General features: G+C 43.1%; 1 protein-coding gene across 1 annotated transcript in view; it reads left to right on the top strand.

The window, feature by feature from the left end:
• The window catches only part of Col6a6 (collagen type VI alpha 6 chain), a 142633-nt gene that overhangs the window by 49503 nt on the left and 73578 nt on the right, over window positions 1–19552 (top strand). Inside the window, exons 7-12 of the mRNA XM_059268521.1 lie at window positions 1033–1608; window positions 4070–4639; window positions 10860–11203; window positions 11293–11371; window positions 16506–16660; window positions 18194–18286. Of these exons, the coding sequence (XP_059124504.1) occupies window positions 1033–1608; window positions 4070–4639; window positions 10860–11203; window positions 11293–11371; window positions 16506–16660; window positions 18194–18286 (1817 nt within the window). The remainder of the gene's footprint in view (window positions 1–1032; window positions 1609–4069; window positions 4640–10859; window positions 11204–11292; window positions 11372–16505; window positions 16661–18193; window positions 18287–19552) is intronic.

The following is a 19552-nucleotide window of genomic DNA, read 5'->3' as shown; positions in this document are numbered from 1 at the left end:
CTTTACAGCCAGCAGGCAGCTGGAGGGACCCAGTTCTTCAGTGGAGTCAGCTTTCCCGGGAATTTGATTTTGGCTCTGTACACATGGCCTCCAGTCAGTGTTGAGTACATTGGCTCTTGTGTTTTCAACAGTCCACCACATGGCTGGCAAGTGGCTCACAAAAGATGGAACTGTGAAAGCCAACTGGGCATTGAGGGAGTACTTTCTCATGGTTCTGTTTCTCAAGAATGGATGAGCTAACAAACATTTGGATTGTACTTTTTCTAAGACCCAGAGACAGCGTGTACTACCAATATAAAGTCCGAATGACCATCTTAGGACTCTACTTCTCCAGAAAGGATGAGTTAAGCCCTAGAACTCACAGTTGGATGTGATCCTTTAGATGAATTAGAAATTAGGTCTCTCCTGTTCTTCTTTGCCATAGCGCTGACCTCAGGCTTCCCAAGTTCACTGGAGTGTCATATTAGGACAACTCACTTGAGCTAAACGAGAACTGGCCTACTTTTTATGATGAGACCCAATAATGGAACTAAATATTTCAAGGAAGTCATAAAGGAAGAAAACGTAGGCTCAGAAACCAGCCTACATGGAGTCATGATGAAAATGTAGAGTAACTAAATTCTTTTTTCTCTTGTCTTGTCCTTTCCCCAGGGATCCTAAGAAGATCTCAAGATCCCCATAACTTAAAAATAAACATGGATAAGTAAAAGCATATGCGGAAGGGACCATTTATATGAGAAAATTTATAGAGTTCTATTTTTTTAGTCTAAAGGTTGAGATTCTGCTCCTGGTGGTCTTGGGATGGCCATTCCATCTCCTCCTCTCTCTGTAGTAGGTTTTACTCCATGCTTGCCTTGCTCTAATAGCTCACCCGGGTGTTGCTAAGTACTGGCAGCATAAGCATGCAGGTATCTCTGTTATCCAGAGAGCCAACCAGTGTGTTCCTACAGAGAGAAAACACCAGCCATGTAAATGGAAGTTGGGGAACCCAACTTCCCACCCTGAATCTCAAATGTTTTATTTTCTTTCCAGAATGCAAGCGGATTGAAGTTTTGGATGTTGTGTTTGTCATCGATAGCTCTGGCAGCATTGACTATCAAGAATACAACATCATGAAGGACTTCATGATTGGCCTGGTGAAAAAAGCTGATGTGGGCAAGAATCAGGTCCGGTTCGGAGCTCTGAAATATGCTGATGACCCAGAAGTGCTGTTTTATCTGGATGAACTTGGCACAAAGTGGGAGGTGATTTCGGTGCTCCAGAATGACCAGCCCATGGGGGGTAACACTTATACTGCTGAGGCCCTGGCCTTCTCAGATCATATGTTCACCGAAGCCCGGGGCAGCCGTCTACATAAGGGAGTCCCCCAAGTCCTCATTGTGATCACCGATGGAGAGTCTCATGATGCAGAGAAGCTCAATGCCACCGCCAAGGCCCTGAGGGACAAAGGCATCCTCGTCCTGGCTGTGGGGATTGCCGGTGCCAACAGCTGGGAGCTGTTAGCCATGGCAGGGTCGAGTGACAAGTATTACTTCGTAGAGACATTTGGAGGCCTGAAGGGGATATTTTCTGACGTGTCAGCCAGTGTCTGTAACTCTTCAAAAGTTGGTAAGGGCTATCAATTAAGTTTTCCCTAATTTTTAAAAATAGAACCAAATGAGACACCAACCAGTCACATTTGGGGGCGAGTTTTCCTGGGAGAAGAGAAGGAACCAAAATTATGAAGTGGCTTTCCTACTGTATAGATTCTCAGAGTCTGACAGGTCTTCAAGGTATTTCATTTATCCTCTCCCCTAAGAGAAAAACATTTGGAAACACTTTGGCTTTCTCCCACCTGGACTCTTCTGACACTGGGAACTCTGCTATTTTTGAAAAGACTTTATTTATTAGAACACGGGTTTACTTAGATATCCTTTTAGGAAGTCAAACTCTGCCTCTTTGTAAGGGCCATCATCCATTACCTGAAGTTGTTCTCGTCTTCAGGCCAAACAGCCCTGGTTTCTCCTTGCTTTTGTTTATGGTCCAAGTTCACTGAAAAAGCAGACTTAGGTATTAAACATTCCAGTCCAGTCTCCGAGGGCTCTGTGACAGAGCAGCCGGCTTTCCTTTGCCCGTCTTTCCATAGGGCAGCTAGAGATGACGTGACTGTGTGCACGCTCATTGTTCATTCGTTCAGCTGTCATTGACACTTTTTATCAAGCTAGGCATGGTGCTGCTTACCTACAGTCCTAGCACTTGGCAGGCTGATGCAGTTTGAGGCCATCCTAGGCTACACTGAGTTCTAGGCTAGGCCTGCTATATCATGTGACCCTGCTTGCCTCCTTCCCCCCAAAAAAGTATGAAAGAAAGCCTTAGCCTTTTTTTTTTTAAGATCTTTCTTAGGAAGAGACAGAATTTGCTTTTCAAAAAGAAAGGCTGATGGGTGGGAAAACATAAGCAATTTCGTGCTTTAAAAAATAAATTTTTTTATTAGCGGAATTGCTGTTGGTCCACAATTCTAACATGTAAATGCAGTTCTTTTTCAAAATTATTTAACTTTTCTGGGTTGTTTTGTTGGTTTTGTAGAATGTAGCCACTAGCCTTTTCTCTGGCAAACTAACAATCTTTCTGTCTGTTATTAGGAACGAGGACAAATCTTTGCTTCCTTGTTGGCGAATGCCTAAAATTTGATCTGTCCTCTTATTCTCTGAAAGTTGACAACTGCATTTTTGGACTGAAACTTCTCCACTGAGCCAGAAAGGCTACTAGATATGAATCTGAAGTGGAGGAGTGTAATGAGTTCACCCATTCCTGAAGGGTCTATTTGCCATATCTGCTTTTTCCCCTCTAGTCTGTAGGAAATCTGCCCTCGTTAGCCTTTTCTGAGACTACACTGAGAATTAGGTTGATGCTGAGGAGATGGCTTAGGGAACGAGAACACTTGGTGTGCAAGCCTGAGAAACTGAGTTCAAATCTCCAGCACCCATGTAAAAAGCTGGTTGTGCCTGTAAGCCTAGCTCCCTGGGGGAGCTGAGACACGGGGGTCACTAGGACTTCGATGGCTGCCAGCCTAGCTCCAGTTCCAGTGAGAGCCTGTCTTAAGAGATGAAGGTGGAGAGAATACATCAGAACAGCTGGTATCCCCTCTGGCCTTCATGCATGGGTGTACACACCTACACACCTATGCACTAATGTACATACACCCTACACACACACACACACACACACACACACACACACACACACACACACACAATTTAAAAAATTAAGTTGGGTCAGTGTTGAGAACCCTGGGAATTCAAGGAAGTGACAGGATGTAGCAGAAAGCTGACAGATACAGACGAGTGTGTGCTAGGCATTACGTATCTACTAGCTGTAGTGCAAATTCTAATTGGTCTTAATAATAAAATCCCTGAGCCCTACAGTTAGCAATGGCCTCTTTTGTTGTTTGTTTTGTATTTGTTACAATAATGCCATGGAATAATCTCTGATTATATTGTATTATGTGCTCAAAAACAGTTAGTGTTTTTGCCCACATGCACCAGAGAGGGGAGGCTGATAGAAGAGGAAAGGCAGATGGAGAGCAGAAAGCATGCTTTTAACAATTCGCCCTAGTAAACCAGAAAAAAAATTATTGGACCAACTGGATCAGAGAGACCAAGTCAATAATATAGACCATCTGTGTCTATTGAATCTCTGTGCGAATATGTGTTACTGTTGTTTGCTGTGCTACTGCTGTCCCCAGCCTTCTGGAAAGGTTAGGCTGAGACCGCAGATGATGAGAGAAACTTTCATGTGGCTCTGCTGTCACTTCTCTGGCATGTCCAATCAGAAAATGGCACGAGACCAAATGGACAGAGCCAAGAGAAACATGGAAACGACAGCTTAGCGGGGCATGACTCCTGCTGCCTTTATGAAAGGATCATTTGTATTTATTTATTCACCAATTGGTGTGACCACAGAGTAGCGTGAGATAAGAGACCACTTTCCAAATACTCTTTCTGTAGAGCTGCAGATGTGTAATTTATTCCTGGCAGGTTAAAGAAAGAATAGTCTCCTGGTCTTAACTCATTTCCTTTCCTCTCTGTAGATTGTGAAATTGAAAAGGTTGACCTTGTTTTCCTCATGGATGGTTCAAACAGCATCCATCCAAATGACTTCCAGAAGATGAAGGAGTTTCTGGCATCAGTCGTTCAAGACTTTGATGTCAGCCTCAACAGAGTGCGCATAGGAGTGGCCCAGTTCAGCGACAGCTACAGATCAGAGTTTCTGCTGGGGACGTTCACAGGGGAGAAGGAGATATCCACACAGATTGAGAGCATCCAGCAGATATTTGGGTACACCCACATTGGGGAGGCACTCAGGAAGGTGAGGCACTACTTCCTGCCAGACATGGGCAGCAGGATCAACGCAGGTACCCCTCAGGTGCTGCTGGTCCTCACAGATGGCCAATCCCAAGACGAGGTGGCTCAGGCCGCCGAGGAGCTGAGACACAAAGGTGTGGACATCTACTCAGTGGGCATTGGGGACGTGGATGACCAGCAGCTGATCCAGATCACAGGGACAGCCGAGAAAAAACTCACGGTCCATAACTTTGACGAGCTTAAAAAGGTGAAAAAAAGGATCGTTCGTAACATCTGTACCTCAGGCGGTGAGAGCAGTAAGTACTGAGTGAGTTCTTCATTTTGATTTTCCCCACCGTCTCCGTTGACATTTTCCTCCAACTCTTTACCTCCCTTGGGGCTGCGGGGAGAATTTAGATTTGTGCCTCTGGATTTCAAGTTGAACTTTTTCACAGCTATGAAGTATATGTATTTTGTGAGCCATGGAATGAGAAACAGGGTGTTTGAGACCCTGTGTCTTCTATTCACACTGCTTCCCAGGGGAAACATGGCTTTTCTGTGAATAGAGATGCTTGACTTCAGAAGGTGTGAGGGAGAGGCCATTGTTCACAATCCAGCTGCTTTCTGAGGTTGCAGAATGTGTCACAGAGAAAATGAGCTGCCTGATGGATTTTGGTTGCCTAGCAATAGGCCTACAGTGCAGGCGATGCTTCCATGTAGAGAACATCTCTAGGTCTATACCTTTACTATAAAAATTTATCACAGAGGTTATTAATATCTTCTTAAGAATGGCCGTATCTGGGGACTGAAGAACTCATTCAGTCAGTGAAGAGCTTTCTATGCAATCACGAGGACTTGAGTTTGATCCCCAAGACCCATATAAAACAGCCAGATATGGTGATGTGTGCCCGTAATTCCAGGCCTGGAGAGACAGTGGCAGGAGGATCCCTGGGGCTTGCTGAAAAGCCAACCCAGCCTAGTAAATTAGTTCCAAGTCGTGTAAGACTCTGTCTCCAAAAACATGGTCTGTGGTACCCAAGGGAATGACATGAGATTGACCTCTGGCCTCCAGGCACACATGTACATACACACACACACACACACACACACACACACACACACACACACACACACGAGAGAGAGAGAGAGAGAGAGAGAGAGAGAGAGAGAGAGAGAGAGAGAGAGAGAGAGAGAGAACATTTTAACATTTTCCTGGTAGGATGAGTGTCTTGAAAGAATAGCTTTTCTTTTTCTTACAAAGACACCCTATGGATTGGTGATCACTCCATCTCAGTACCCATGGTAGACATCAACTGCAGACTTCTACGAAGGAAAGAAGAGCCACAGGATCCTTCAGAGGAAGACGTGACTGCAGAGACCTGCTCTATGCCATCTTTTCTCGCACAAGTTGCTTGTTTTTTTTTTTTGTTGTTGTTGTTTTAGGAGTTGAATGTTTTCGTTTGTGGAATGGGACTGAGCAATACCAGGTTCATCTTTTTGAGGGTTATGTGAGGAAATGCATAGTTAAACCTGACTCTCAATAAGCCTGACACTTGCCATGGAACCATGAAGTCCCTCTGTATTAGTCAGGGTTCTCTAGAGGAACAGAACTGATGGGATGAATCTCTTTATATAAAAAGGGGATATATTTGAATGGGTTACAGGCTGTGGTTCAGCTAGTTCAACAATGGCTATGTACTGACAAAGTCCAAGAATCCAGTTGGACTTTGTTGAGTCTGCAGGCTGGATGTCTCAGCTGGTCTTCAGTACATGACAGAATCCTGAAGAAGTAGGCTGTAAGGCCAGTGAAGGAATGGACTTGCTAGCAAGGGCGAGAGCTAGCAGGCAAAGAAGAGCTTCCTTCTTCCCTGTCCTGTATATAGGCTGCCACCAGAAGGTATGGCCCAGATTAAAGGTGGCTCTTCCCACATCAAAAGACCTGGATTAAAAGAAGATCTTCCCACTTCAAATGATTTAATTAAAAAAAAATTCCTCACAGGTATACCCAGTAGCTTGGGTTTTAGTGAATTCCAGATGGAGTCAAGTGGACAGCCAAGAATGGCCATCACATCCTCTATTTTTGCCTATCACTAACCCATTAAATGCATTCGTAAGGGCTGGCTGTTCCCCTTAGTCACCTTATTGGAAGGAATGAGCCTCCTTTTAGTGATTAATATGCCTGCCCCACTGTAGCTACAGAAACCTTAAACTCCATCCAAGGTTTTACTTTTCCAGCCTGCCACAGACTGCTCACCTGCCATAAGAGACAAAGCCACATGTAGTTGACATTTCTCCCATTGTTCCTGTTCCTTCTTTTCAAATTATCCTTTCTCTCAGGCCTGTTTCCCTACTTGCTAGCTTTGGTCTCTGGCAATTCCAGAATGGGCTAGAGAGAAGAGTGGGAACAGAAACATTTCACTCAGAGGCACTTGGCAGGCACTGGTTTCCTAGTACCCCACACCTAAAGCTGGGTCCTGGGGTAAGAGCATCCTTGAAGATCTTCCTATTTCCCATCACCTGCATCCTTACAAAAGCCAAATTTTAGGGGAATGTCTCAACTATTGCTCCTTTGAGAAGATGTTGTAGAATAATCTTTTTGTGCACAGTGAAGATTTTTCAGTTGGATTGGTTTAATAAAAAGCTGAATGGTCAATAGCTAAGCAGGATTTTCGGAGCAAAGAGGATGCTGGGAGGAAGAAGGCACAGTCACCAGCAGACACATACAGGAAAAAGAGGTAAATGCCACAAGTCACGTGGCAACATGTAAATGAATAGAAACGGATTAATTTAAGTTATAAGAGCTGGTTAGAAACAAGCCTAAGCTATTGGCCAAGCTTTCATAATTAGGGAGCTGGCAGGCGAGACAGAAAAGTTCGCCTACAAGAAGAGATAGGTATGTCTGGACTCTAGATGGTCCCTGTTCCTTCCTCAGCCCCTGATATCTGGAGATCCCTCTGGCATTATTCTGCTGAGCTCTTTCTGTCCCTCCTCTTGAGTGGAGAGTCTGGGGACCCTGAAACAGTTCCTTTTACTGCTTGCTTATACCAGTTCCATGAGCCTCAATGGCAAGTCAGCCATCCCCATAAACACCAGAACTCACAGTCCTGGAAATGTCTGCTTCTGCTTTGCAGGAACCCTGGGTCTTATTCCTCAAATTTCCAGGCTAGGTTAACTAGAAGCTACTTTTTCAAGAGGAAATTTCTTCTCTTCTTGTGTGTGAGAAAGCTCAGAGTACATCAACAGCTTTCTCCAAAAGTACTTTCCCAAGCAAGCTCCAGCCTCACATCTTTTATGAGAACTCAATGGATAGGTCAAAGGTTAAAGGTCGTGAAGTTGGTTAGGGACTATGGTCTTCCTGCATCTTGCTTTAGACACTGTTCTGACTTTGGAATGTGTCTGATTATTCCAGCCAAATCTTCTACATTAATTTTCTATTTCACAAGAGATACTCGTTTTGAATTATTAGGTAGAAAATTATCTTCAAACACTTTAGTTTTTACTTGAGTGCATGAGAAAGTTTAAAAAAATGGGAATCTTAACTCCAAGTAGTGTGATATTTTTAAAAGAAGCGGTTGCTATGCCAACGAGATGGCTCTGCCAGGAGAGGCACTTGCCCCCACACTGGCAACCTGAGCTCCATTCTGGAACCCACGGGGCTCAAGGGGAAAAATGGCTGCTGCAAGTTTCCTCTGACCTCACCCCTATGCAGCGGCCCCATGAATAAATATTTTAAAGCTTTTTTTTTTAATTAAGGAAAAAAATCATGAATACAAAATGATAAAGTGCTCTTATGATAAACTTGAAGTCATTAGTCCAGCAAACAAGAATGTAAGGCTTTGTAGCCAAGCTGTGAGCTGAGGGCCGATGAGGCCAGAATGTGCATTGACTGATAAAGCTTCAAAGGCATGCACAAGGGTATTATGGGATGCCTGTTCTGAAATTATAAAATCCTCCAACCACAGAGGTCAGACTGTAGTTTGGTGTGTTTCAAAGTTAAGCAGTCTTTGATCTGGACATTTGCTTGGCTTTTTTTTTTTTTTTTTTTTTTGGTGTTTCAGTATGGTTTTGGGGGCAGGGGATTGAATTCATGCGTGGCAGGCAAGTACCACTGAGCTACACCCCGGCTTTCTCTCAGTAAGACATGATGAGCACTGGAGCACAATTACCATTTGAGTCTTATTTCCCCATTCATAAAGCCTGGACATGCTTAAAGTGTCTCTCTCACCGTGCACAGTGATTCAGAATGCAGAAGGAGGAGAAGCTGTGTGGAAACGCCCCACACAAATGTCTTTCTTCCCCTCCCCCCCACAACTGCCAACCAGCCCGTCAACCAGCCCATTTTTCCCACCGACATACTTTCTTTAGGACCACAGCTGCCTAATCTTATTAATGTACCTCAGCCTGTCAACACTGCCTCTTGATTTTTCCCCATTTATTTATTTATTTATTTATTTATTTATTTATTTATTTATTTATTTATTTAATTTGTGGGTGGGGCACACGTACCACACCATGCATGTGGGGGCCAGAGGACGACTTGCAGGGCTCAATTCTCTTCTTCTGATGTGTGGGTTGTGGGAATTGAACTTGGATTGTCAGGCTTGGCAGGAGTACCTTTCCCACCGTCTCATTGGCCCGTAACAGTATTTCTTAATACTGAGAATACGCTGCCATCAACTCTAAATAAAGACCTTGACAAATAAAGGAATCAGATAATTAGAATCAGCTTTTGGGATGGGCAGGGCAGGCACAGCGAGACGATCATCTAATCTGCTCTTTTGTGTTCTTATTTTGAGACACACAATCTCTTGATTTTTGTGGTTAAGAAAAGTAATTTTCCAAGAGGGTAAGAAATTTGCCCAGTCCTGGAAAACTGAAGCTCAGCCTCCCACACCCCAGCTCTGCTCGGGCTCCACACGCTGTGAAGAACAAAGTGAAGGACTGAGAAGCGGGCTCTCCTTGGCCATCCCCACCCTCACTGTTGCCTCTGCTGTGGTGACTGTCTCAGTCTTCTTTGCTGTCATTATCTCTTTCCTGTTCTCAGCCTTGTGACCCTAGTTTAATTCTTCAAGACCTCTGTTTGAAACTCAACTTTCTCCTTCTCCCTAGCTCACTTCTCAAACTATCCCTGCCTCCCGTGAATTTGAGTCACCACCGGCATATTCCCTGTGAAGCGCAGCCTCTTCATAGAAGATTCTAGTTTCCCAAATTTCTCAGGCATGTCTGTCCATAGAGCTTTCTGGGCCAATACATGAGAATTCTCTTCTCCAGTTTCTCCTCATTCCCCACTCTGCACTTAGGCATGTGGCTCGGCCTGGACTTGTTCACCGAGTTCTGTTCCTTTGTTCATGTTATTATGGAATCATTTGCCAATTTTTAATTAGACATGAGAGATTTCAACTGTTTTGGTCATAGTAGATGCCAGATATATGGACACACACACACACACACACACACACACACACACCCTCCCCCCTCTACAGACACCCCCCACAGATACACAGACACCACACACACACACACACACACACACACACACACACACGGTCTGAAAACTGCTGATTTAAGCAAAGCATACATACGCTATTTTATTTTTTTATTTTACCAAGTTTCATGTGTTGAGGCAGTCAAAGGTAGGGGTGAGTTTAGCAGCTTAAACATTCTTGAAAGAAACGTGTATGTGCAGTTTGATTTTTATCTTTCTCAAACTATCCGCCTTTAGGGAGCCCAGCTTAAAATACCAAGTCCATCCAATGTTTTCAGTGCTGAAACTTCCCTGGAGTTAATAACAGCAAAGACCTTTAAATGTAATACCTCTCCAAGTCTCTAGAACCCAGAATGACAGTGTCTTAGCTCCCCAAATGGCTGACTCCTGAAGAAGGAGCCATCTTAGACATGGACAAGTTGGATAATTTGATTCCTGGTCTTTTTACCTGTAGGACTGAAGCAAAATCTCATAGATTTTTTTCTTTCTTTCTTTCTTTCTTTTTTTCATATCAACTTTCTCTCTGGGTGGATATTAAAGATGATCAAAACTAACCCAATGCTTCTAGAAAAATAAATGATCAAAACTTTTCTGTGACTTTTTGTTGTTGTTATTAGTGACTTTCTCTGCTCAAATGTTTTTACTTTTCTCTCACTCCTCTTATAATTTAATAGTTGTCAATGATCTCAGTTGTTAAGTAGTGCTATAGGAATGTGTTTTAAATAATTGCCATTTCCACATGATGCCTTAGAGTTACTTAAGAGACTGAGCATATTACAATGTATTTTTAATGGCTAGAATAAAATCATTTAGCAATTTAGTTGTCAGAGAATCATCTAGATTCAATTCCAACTGGAAAAAAAATACATTTATACTTCTGCAGGTCATAGAAGAATGAGTCTGTGGCTCTTCCCTGATCCATGCTTTTCCTTGCTTTCCTACTTTATAGCTAGAATGGAAATAAGACTTCTTGGTCCCTAGAGTTGGACGTGTGTCAGAATAACATTAGTGTGGTGTTAATCTAACAAGATACTCTTCCCCTTGAATCCTAGATTGTTTTGTGGATGTCGTGGTTGGATTTGATATCTCAAGTCAACAGAGGGGGCAGACTTTGCTTGAAGGTCAGCCTTGGATAGAAACCTACCTCCAAGGCATCTTACGTGCCATCAGCTCGCTCAATGGGGTAAGCTGTGAGGTAGGCACGGAGACCCAGGTGAGCATAGCTTTTCAAGTGACAAACGCTATGGAAAGATACCCTTCGAAGTTTGAGATCTACAGTGAGAACATACTGAGCAGCCTACAAGGTGTGACAGTGAATGGCCCATCTCGTCTCAACGCAAATCTGCTGAATTCACTGTGGGATACATTTCAGAATAAGTCCGCTGCACGAGGGAAGGTAACATGGCTTTAGTTTGTGTGTTGGTCTGTTGTTTTCAGTGAACTTTTTGCTAACTTTTTTCTTCATTTTTCTAAAAACTACCCTAGGTAGTCCTTCTATTTTCAGATGGATTGGACGATGACATTGAAAAACTTGAACAGAAATCTGATGAACTCAGAAAGGAAGGTAGGAATGGGGTTGGCTATTTTTACTTATTTAGGCAGGCTTTTATTTTGTAGCCCAGGCTAGTCTGGAGCATCTTATGTAACCCAAGTTGGTCTCAAACTTGGGGTAGTCCTCAGCCCCTTGAGTATTGGGATTATAGGCATGGACCACTATGCCTGGCTGTTTATTCACTTTGTAATCTCAGAACTCTACTCTGGCTCTTTTGTTTCCAGGTACCTTACTGACCCTGACTTTGCACTCTTTCTCTTCTGTATGGGCACGGTAGGGCGAACGTCCTCTGAGAACATTATGATTTCTCACTGCCTGTCATGCTCCATGTATATACAACAGCACACTGACCGGGGCCCCATGCTTCATCTCCTCTTACTGTGTTTGATCTTCCAAGCCTTTCCTGGAGTCTGTTCCTTTCCCTCATGCCCCACAGTGTTTAATACTGCTACTCTGTTACATGGAAGTGAACAGGAACCAGTGACCAAGTAACATGAGTGTTGGATGACTTCCTTCTGACACTAACCATTTCCAGACTTGCAAGCTTTTTTGGACAAGTTTCCTCATGTGCTGGGGTTTTGTAATTCTTTCCTTCAGCCCGCAGAAGGGCCAGCCATGATGCTTATGCAGCCTCAAGGCTCTGGAGTCAGGCATCTGGCTTGTTAGAACCAATGGCCTGCTGGACTTGTTCTTTGGCCTATTTAAAATGTGGGTCAGTAGAGGGGAAAAAGTAACCACGTATTCTGAAGCAGGACCAGTCTCCCGTAAGTGGGCACTGCTGCTCTACCACCCACATCTCCTTTGCTGGCAGGATCACCCAGTCAGCTGTGCATTCTCTGAAGAATTGCCATTGGCCTGTAGGAGTCCCATCACCCAGAATGTTGCTACCCACTTTGCCCCTGGGCAGTACAAAAAGTTGGAACTTGGCCTCAAGTGACACCAGGGCTCTAGAACTCTCTGAGGTCAAGTCAAAGCCAGGGTATTGCTTGGGTCCTGCCTACCCTTCTTTCTCCACCCCCTTTCTTCTGAGGACTTTTCAACACATTGTGTGTATGTCTGAACTGTTACCTCAGGTTCTGCTTCCAGGGAGCCTGGTCTAGTACAGGGCTGGCCTCTCAGGTTCACTAAGGTTGGTTGGTCAAAATCTCTTTTCTGCTAAGTTCTCTCCTTAACCTTACATTGCAGAGTATGGATTTACAGCCATACAGTAAGGGCTTTTATTTTACCCTTTATTTATATTTATTTATTTATTTTATATATTTATTTATATTTATAAAGCTGTCTTCTCTTTATTCTACCCAATCTTGGTCTTTGTTTGTGAGCTCTAAACAGATTTTTAGTTAAGATTAAGGACAAGACTTTGGGGCACCTAGTTTGAGATGACAGTTTTGTAATCTTGTGATTTTAACTATCTCGGCCCTCCTTTTGTGTGGTGTATGTGGAGGGGGGATATGTCTCTTGCCTGTGGTGTTAAAGTGTCCTCTAGGAAGCACTTAGGAATGTCCAGAACTCTACGACTGTTCTGTCTCCATCTCCCAGAGAAAACCTAGGAAATTTGTATCTGTTGTGGAATATTGCTTTAACTAGGCAAAGATGTGCTACATTTATTTATGTTTCATTTGTTTAACAATGTAAAATGTGTTATATTTGTTTATGCTGCATTTATTTAATTACGTAGAGATGTGTTGCTGTTTCCCCCTTGCCTGCCTGATTAATTTTAATAAAAAGTCAAATGACCAATAGCTAGGCAAGAGAGGGATAGGTGGGGCTGGCGGGCAGAGAGAATAAATAGGAGAGATCTAGGCTTGGAAGAATGAGGAGAGCAAGGAAGAAAGAAAGGGAGATGCCCAGGACCAGACAGACAGACACCAGACAGACAGACACGAAGTAGGATGTACAGAATGTACAGAATAAAAGGTAAAAAACCCCAAGACAAAACATAGATTAAGAGAAACAGGTTAAATTAAATTATAAGAGCTAAGTAGAAACAAGCATAAGGTAAAGCTGAGCATTCATAACTAATAATAAGTCTTTGTGTATGATTTGGGAGCTGGTTGGTAGCCCAAAAGAAAGCCTGCTACATGTATCAACTTCCGAAGATACATACATATATATATATATATATATATATATATATATATATATATATATTATATCTTCAGAAATTTAGACTCTTTGAGAAAGTAACAAAGGAATGGTAGTGGTAGTATTCTCTTAAGAGCATCACATGGCTCTCAAATGGACAAAGAATACCTGTCCCTGGCTTCCCGTACGCGCGCGCGCGCGCGCGCGCGCGCGCACACACACACACGCACACGCACACGCACACGCACACGCACACGCACACGCACACGCACACGGCTTCTATTGATGATCTGTTGACCTAGGAGACTGCTTTAGTTCAAGATCATATATTGGCATGTAGACTAGGCAGTCACCATGCAACAAGAAGAGAAGAGAAAAGAATTAATGACAGTGGGCGTGGCTCTACAATTTATGCATGTAGATTGAGTAGCAGTAGCTTTGCGCCTTTCCTGGAACTCGCTTGGTAGCCCAGGCTGGCCTCGAACTCACAGAGATCCACCGCGTAGCAGTAATCTTAAATGGTCTTATTAATAAAATCAAACCCGATGCCAGTTATTGGGGTGAATGCTAGAAGATCAGAGAAGCAGAACAAGCCACAGCCACTTCACCTTGTCAATTCCTCAGCTGATCCTGTTTCCTCAGACGATCCTGTTTCCTCAGACTGGGAGCCTCTGAGTCCTCGTCCGAATGGGTCTCAGTTTCTCAAAAGCCTATAAAGCTTAACCAGCTCTAGTTCCTGGTCCTCACGCCTTATATACCTTTCTGCTTTCTGTCATCACTTCCTGGGATTAAAGGCGTGAGTCACCACGCCTGGCTGTTTCCAGTTTGGCCTTGAACTCACAGAGATCCAGATGGATCTCTGCCTCTGGAATGCTAGGATTAAAGGTGTGTGTGCCACCATTTTCTGGCCTCTATATCTAGTGGCTGTTCTGTTCTCTGACCCCAGATAAATTTATTAGGGTACACAATATTTCAGGGAACACAATACCACCACAAGATTGGGGTTTGAATTAGTTTAAGATTTAAAAGTCAAATGCCCTAGAATTTCCTCTGTGATTCCTTATTCTCACAACATTTAAAGCGTTTTCTTTCTTGATTCATTTTTAGCAACTGAGACATTGTTTTGAAAGTTGTGTGATTCATTTATTGAATGAGTCTGAAGGGAGCAGGATTGAATACTCCAATTCTGAGAATATTCACAAATAATAGTTCTGTGCATATTTCCTACATGTCAGTATCCCATGGATCTCATAACACTCACACTTTTACATTTCCTGAACTTGTAAGGAAAAACAGATGTGAATACACTTTCCTTTAACTAGTTCCATAAGCATGCCTTCCCTCACCACTAACACCCAATTCAGCTGCACAGCATTATCCCAGTTCACCCTACAGACTTTCTCCTTTTTGCTCATTCTTAGTCTAGAAGGGTGACCAGTTACCCTAGTTTTTCTGGGCCAGGCCAGGAATTTACAGGACTAACTAACCAGAAAAGTCCCGGGCAAACAGGAACAAAGCTGGCCATCCACGTCTTCAGCCTTCCTTCCTTCCTTCCCGCTATTAACCACTGTAGCAGCCTCGCCTCAAATCCGGGCCATGCCCATGGCCCTGGGAGTACTCCCCTCTTTTCATTCAAACTACATAGTATGGGCTTCTCGAAGAAGGCACCTTGACTCAATGAAGCCCTTGAATATTTCTTTTTCTACTCTGGTATTTTGGTCTCCAGATCCCATCCGGATAGTGCCTCACACACCCATTGGAGAATGAGAAAGTGCAGAGTTGCGCTTTATTCCATGATTATGTCCTCAGTCCATTTTGGTTAAAATGTCCTTGAGTATAAGGCTTTGGAATTAGGCTCTAGATGAAAACCTAAACAGTCCAGTAAGTTAGGAACTGAACTTCTTTAAGCCTTGGTTTTCTTGTCCATAAAATATGGTTCTAATCATATCTGAGTACCTATAGGGTATGAATAAGATAATGCATATAAATTATTTAACTCTCTTCTAGGCTCATAGCAACTATTTAAGAAAGCTAACGTAACTGTTAGCCAGGATGATTGCCAGGGTTACTTAATTCTTCGTTTTGAAAACCAGTCATTGGCAACCCTGCACTCAGCCCTAAAGTTTTATTTGAAGTATTCTGATCTGTATAATTCTAAGGCTTATGAGACATTGCTCCAAGTGGTTGTCATCTGTTCCCACTTAAAGTTACAGCTGGAGCATCAGTTCCGGATGAGGTCATTGAAAGCATCCATTTTATTATCTGTATACGTGTGTGCCTGCTTTAGTTCATGTGTACCACATGTGTGCAGGGTCCTTCAAGACTGGAGGGGAACTGGAGTTACAGGTGCTTTGAAGGCACCATGTGGGTTCTAGGAAGCAGACCCAGGTCCTCTGCAAGAGCAGCCAGTGCTCTTGACCGCTGAGTCGTCTCTCCTGCCCTTCAACACCCATTTCTGTTTGTTGGTTTGTTTGTTTTGCTTTGCTTTTTTGAACAGACCTGGGCCTTGACCCTGGGGCACCACACATGCTAAGCAACTGCTCTACCTGGGAGTTTTGCTTAAATACAGATTCGAGTTCAGTAGATACGGATTAAGACCTAAGAGCCTGTATTTTTTTTTTAAATAGATCATTTTCCCATGCAATTCTGTATTTGATTGAAAGATACTAGCCAATGTGGGTATATATCTCAGGAAAGTCTGTATTTCTGAGATGCTCCTGGGTGATTCTGACATTGTGGCTCTGAGAATCTTCCATGTAGGATAAAAAATGTAACGCATTTGCTCTCCTGATGCATGAACCCCTCTGTATTTTAGCAAGCTGTGTGGACCTTTGGTTAACTCACTGGCTCACTTCAATAATGTCATGAAGTCCTGTTACAACCTGCCACATCATCGCCAGTTTGCTTCACTTAACTACTGTGCTGTTGTTTACTAGCATCATATCATGGGGTTCAAGGATGTAGACCATTGAACGCAGCTGTTGGCTGAGGCTAGCGATTCAAATGTGCTGAATGATTTAAATGACCCCAGCCCACCTCACCTGGAGAATATGTTGAACAGGCCTGAATGCCCTCATAACTATTGCTGTGGATGGAGCTGCCGACACCAGCAACCTGGCTGACCTTCTCTACATTGAATTTGGGAAAGGATTTGAGTACAGAACACAGTTCACAATTGGTATGAGGAACCTTGGGAGTCAGCTGTCAAAGCAACTAGTAAGTTGAATCAGAAAAGGCTGGAGGGTTTAAGCAAATGTCCAACCACAACATAAGGCTATAGCCTTACCCTAATAGTTTCAGCCTTCGGTTATCTCATATATAGGTTTAATATTGATGAGTATGGGTGTGAACTAATACTGACCTTTTAAGTAAAGACGAGATGGGCCTTTATGAGCCAGCCTAAGTAAGAACCTGTTTGAAGTGTCACATAGTAGAGTAGGTCAAAGCATGTTCAGCAGACACACTTGGAACAAAAGAAGTAGTGAGAGGAAGAACAAAGAGAAAAATAAGGAGATATGTAAACAGCACTGACTGTGCTGGCCGGATCATAACCTGTGAGTGCTGGGGCACTAAGATGAGCCTGAGTTAGGAAGAGGCCTGGGCTGTTCCCTCAACCAGCAGCTTCTCAGGTCCCGTGCTGCTCTGAGCATGACAGTACATGGTGACACTAGTGTTCAAGGTGTACTTTCTCTGCAGCACACCCTGTAAGTGACAGCCCATGGCATGTGGAGGTCAAGCAGAGAAACAGCAGCCTGCTCTGAGTGTGGGGGAAGGACTTTCTGCGCGAGGAACTTTCTTGGGTTGTCTCCACACTGCCAGACCCTTGTGCTCTGTTCTGTTTTTACAATCTGACACCTAGATAGGATGCATCTTTACCATGCTATGTCAGAAATAGATAGAAAATCAAACTTGAGTGTGAGTGTTCCCAAGTCTGTAGCGCATTACTGATCTTTAATGAGTGGTTAATGATTTGGAATTAATTTGTTTATAATTTATAGAATCTCTACAAATTATATCAGAATACTTTCCAATGAAGGGATGGGTTGTTTTTTTTTTTTTTTTTTTTTTACCCATGAAAATGAAGTACAGCATTTACTGCAAACTGAATTTTGCTAAAAATGAATCTGCTGGACCAATTGCAAAATAAATAAATAAACTAACACAGTGTTAGCTATTCAGGAGATGTCAAAGTAAGTCCAGGGTGAAATTCACTCACATTTTAAATATATAATAATTTTGTTTTGGCTGTCACCTAAAGGGAATATTCTCATACTCACACCCTCTGGAGCAAATGCTTCTAAAATGTTGGCATGAAGCTGATACTTCCAAAGTCGCATCAAAGCTCTCCTGGATGTATTTCCAGGGGACTCTGTTCCAAGCAGTGTTTCAGAGTACACTGTCGACTCTCTTAACAAGCTAAGATTTCACAAATGGAGCCAGGAGAAAAGAGCATGCATTCATTTTGCTGAGCAAAGCATGTGGGGCAGAATATACAGAGCAGTCAACAATGGGCAAAGCTAGGGTAAGGTGTGTTGACAAGAGGCAGCCCCACTGATCACTTAGTATGCAGTAAACGGGCCATGGTCGAGCCAAACACGTTCTGTTGGTCAGGAATTCCTCATATGGTAAAGATGTCAGGACTCAAAGGAATGGTAGGAGGCTCCTGCCACCATGGACTCCACAGTGGAGTGGGTGTGTGGGGCTGGGGAATCAATGCCACTAAATATAATTATCCTCATGTTCTCCCAGATCAACGTTGCAGAAAGAACCTGCTGCTGTTTGCTGTGCAGGTGCACAGGAGGGGACGGCGCCATGGGGGATCCAGGCTCAGCAGGAAAAAAGGTGACTTTACCTCAGACTTATGATTCCCATCATTTGAACTGTAGCATGCCTTTCAGATATGAGTTGGGGTGGAAATAGAGAGGCTTTATCTGCCAGCCTGAGCCTCTGGAGGATGCGGACAATTATGCTACTCTTTGCCTGTGTCAGATTAGATAGTTACCATTTTCCTTGGTCTTCTAAATTAGAATTGGTTGGAAGTTCTTGGAGGGGGGGGTGTTCAGGAGACACAGTCATCGGGATCCTTGATGGACACAGTGTTCAAGCAGCAATGATAATGCAGAAAAATCGAGAGATCCTCATGCTGAATGATGAAGCTTCGTCCACACCACTAACTCATTTCACTTTCTCTTTTGAACCTTGGCAGTGACATTAAAATCAAGTCAATATTGTGTATAGTCTGCTGAAAATCAAACTGACTCAGGTCACTCTACCATAGAAAAGGATGGGACAGCATTGATGGACCTAGCTGTATATACAGAAATGGGCCAGATAGGTTTTTTTTTTTTCTATAACCAGCACCACTAATTCATGGATTTCCTAAACAGGGAATACTTATGCATTCTTGCATAAAAATACTATTTTAGACGTTAGGACATGTTCAAATATGTACAAACACACTATGGGAAACATTTAATGATTTCAATACTTGACATATGGTTTGGATGGTTGGCCACCATGCATAGCAGTATGGCTCCCCCATCACCAGAATCATGTCACTGAAGAAAGCTTTGGATTAATTATTTCTAGAATGCTTGAACTTCATGGAAGGAAAATGGTAGAATTTAAAAATATATCAGAAACCAGAATAGAAGGAAATGTGTGTGGTCTGGTGTTCTATGTGTAGCAGTAAGTCCTAAAAAGGAGGGAAAGTTATTTTAATAAACAGAGAATAATTCTGGGCTGTCAAGAACAAATATATTTGTCTAGAGAAGAATGCCAGTTTTGTTGGTATTCCTGGAAACAGTGTGCTGGCACAGGTGTACACATGTGCACATGCATGTGCACACACTCATGCATACACATACACAGCTACCATCCCACATACATACATGCAGATTCATATACATGCATGTATTCATGCACTCACACCTACATCCACAGTTCCCTCCCCCGTGTATATACACATGCACAAATATGTACACACACCCTTGAATATCTGGATACTTGTATGAAAGTTCTCGTTTTTCTTGTTTGTCTAAACACCAACCACTGGCTTGAGGTGGAAAACCAGGGGCATTTTCAAACTCTTGTGTCGCACATGAAGTC

This window comes from Peromyscus eremicus, chromosome 7, assembly GCF_949786415.1.
Source record: "Peromyscus eremicus chromosome 7, PerEre_H2_v1, whole genome shotgun sequence".
Lineage (NCBI taxonomy): Eukaryota > Metazoa > Chordata > Mammalia > Rodentia > Cricetidae > Peromyscus > Peromyscus eremicus.
The sequence above is the reverse complement of the archived record's forward strand: the minus strand, read 5'-3'. Positions and strand labels throughout refer to the sequence as shown.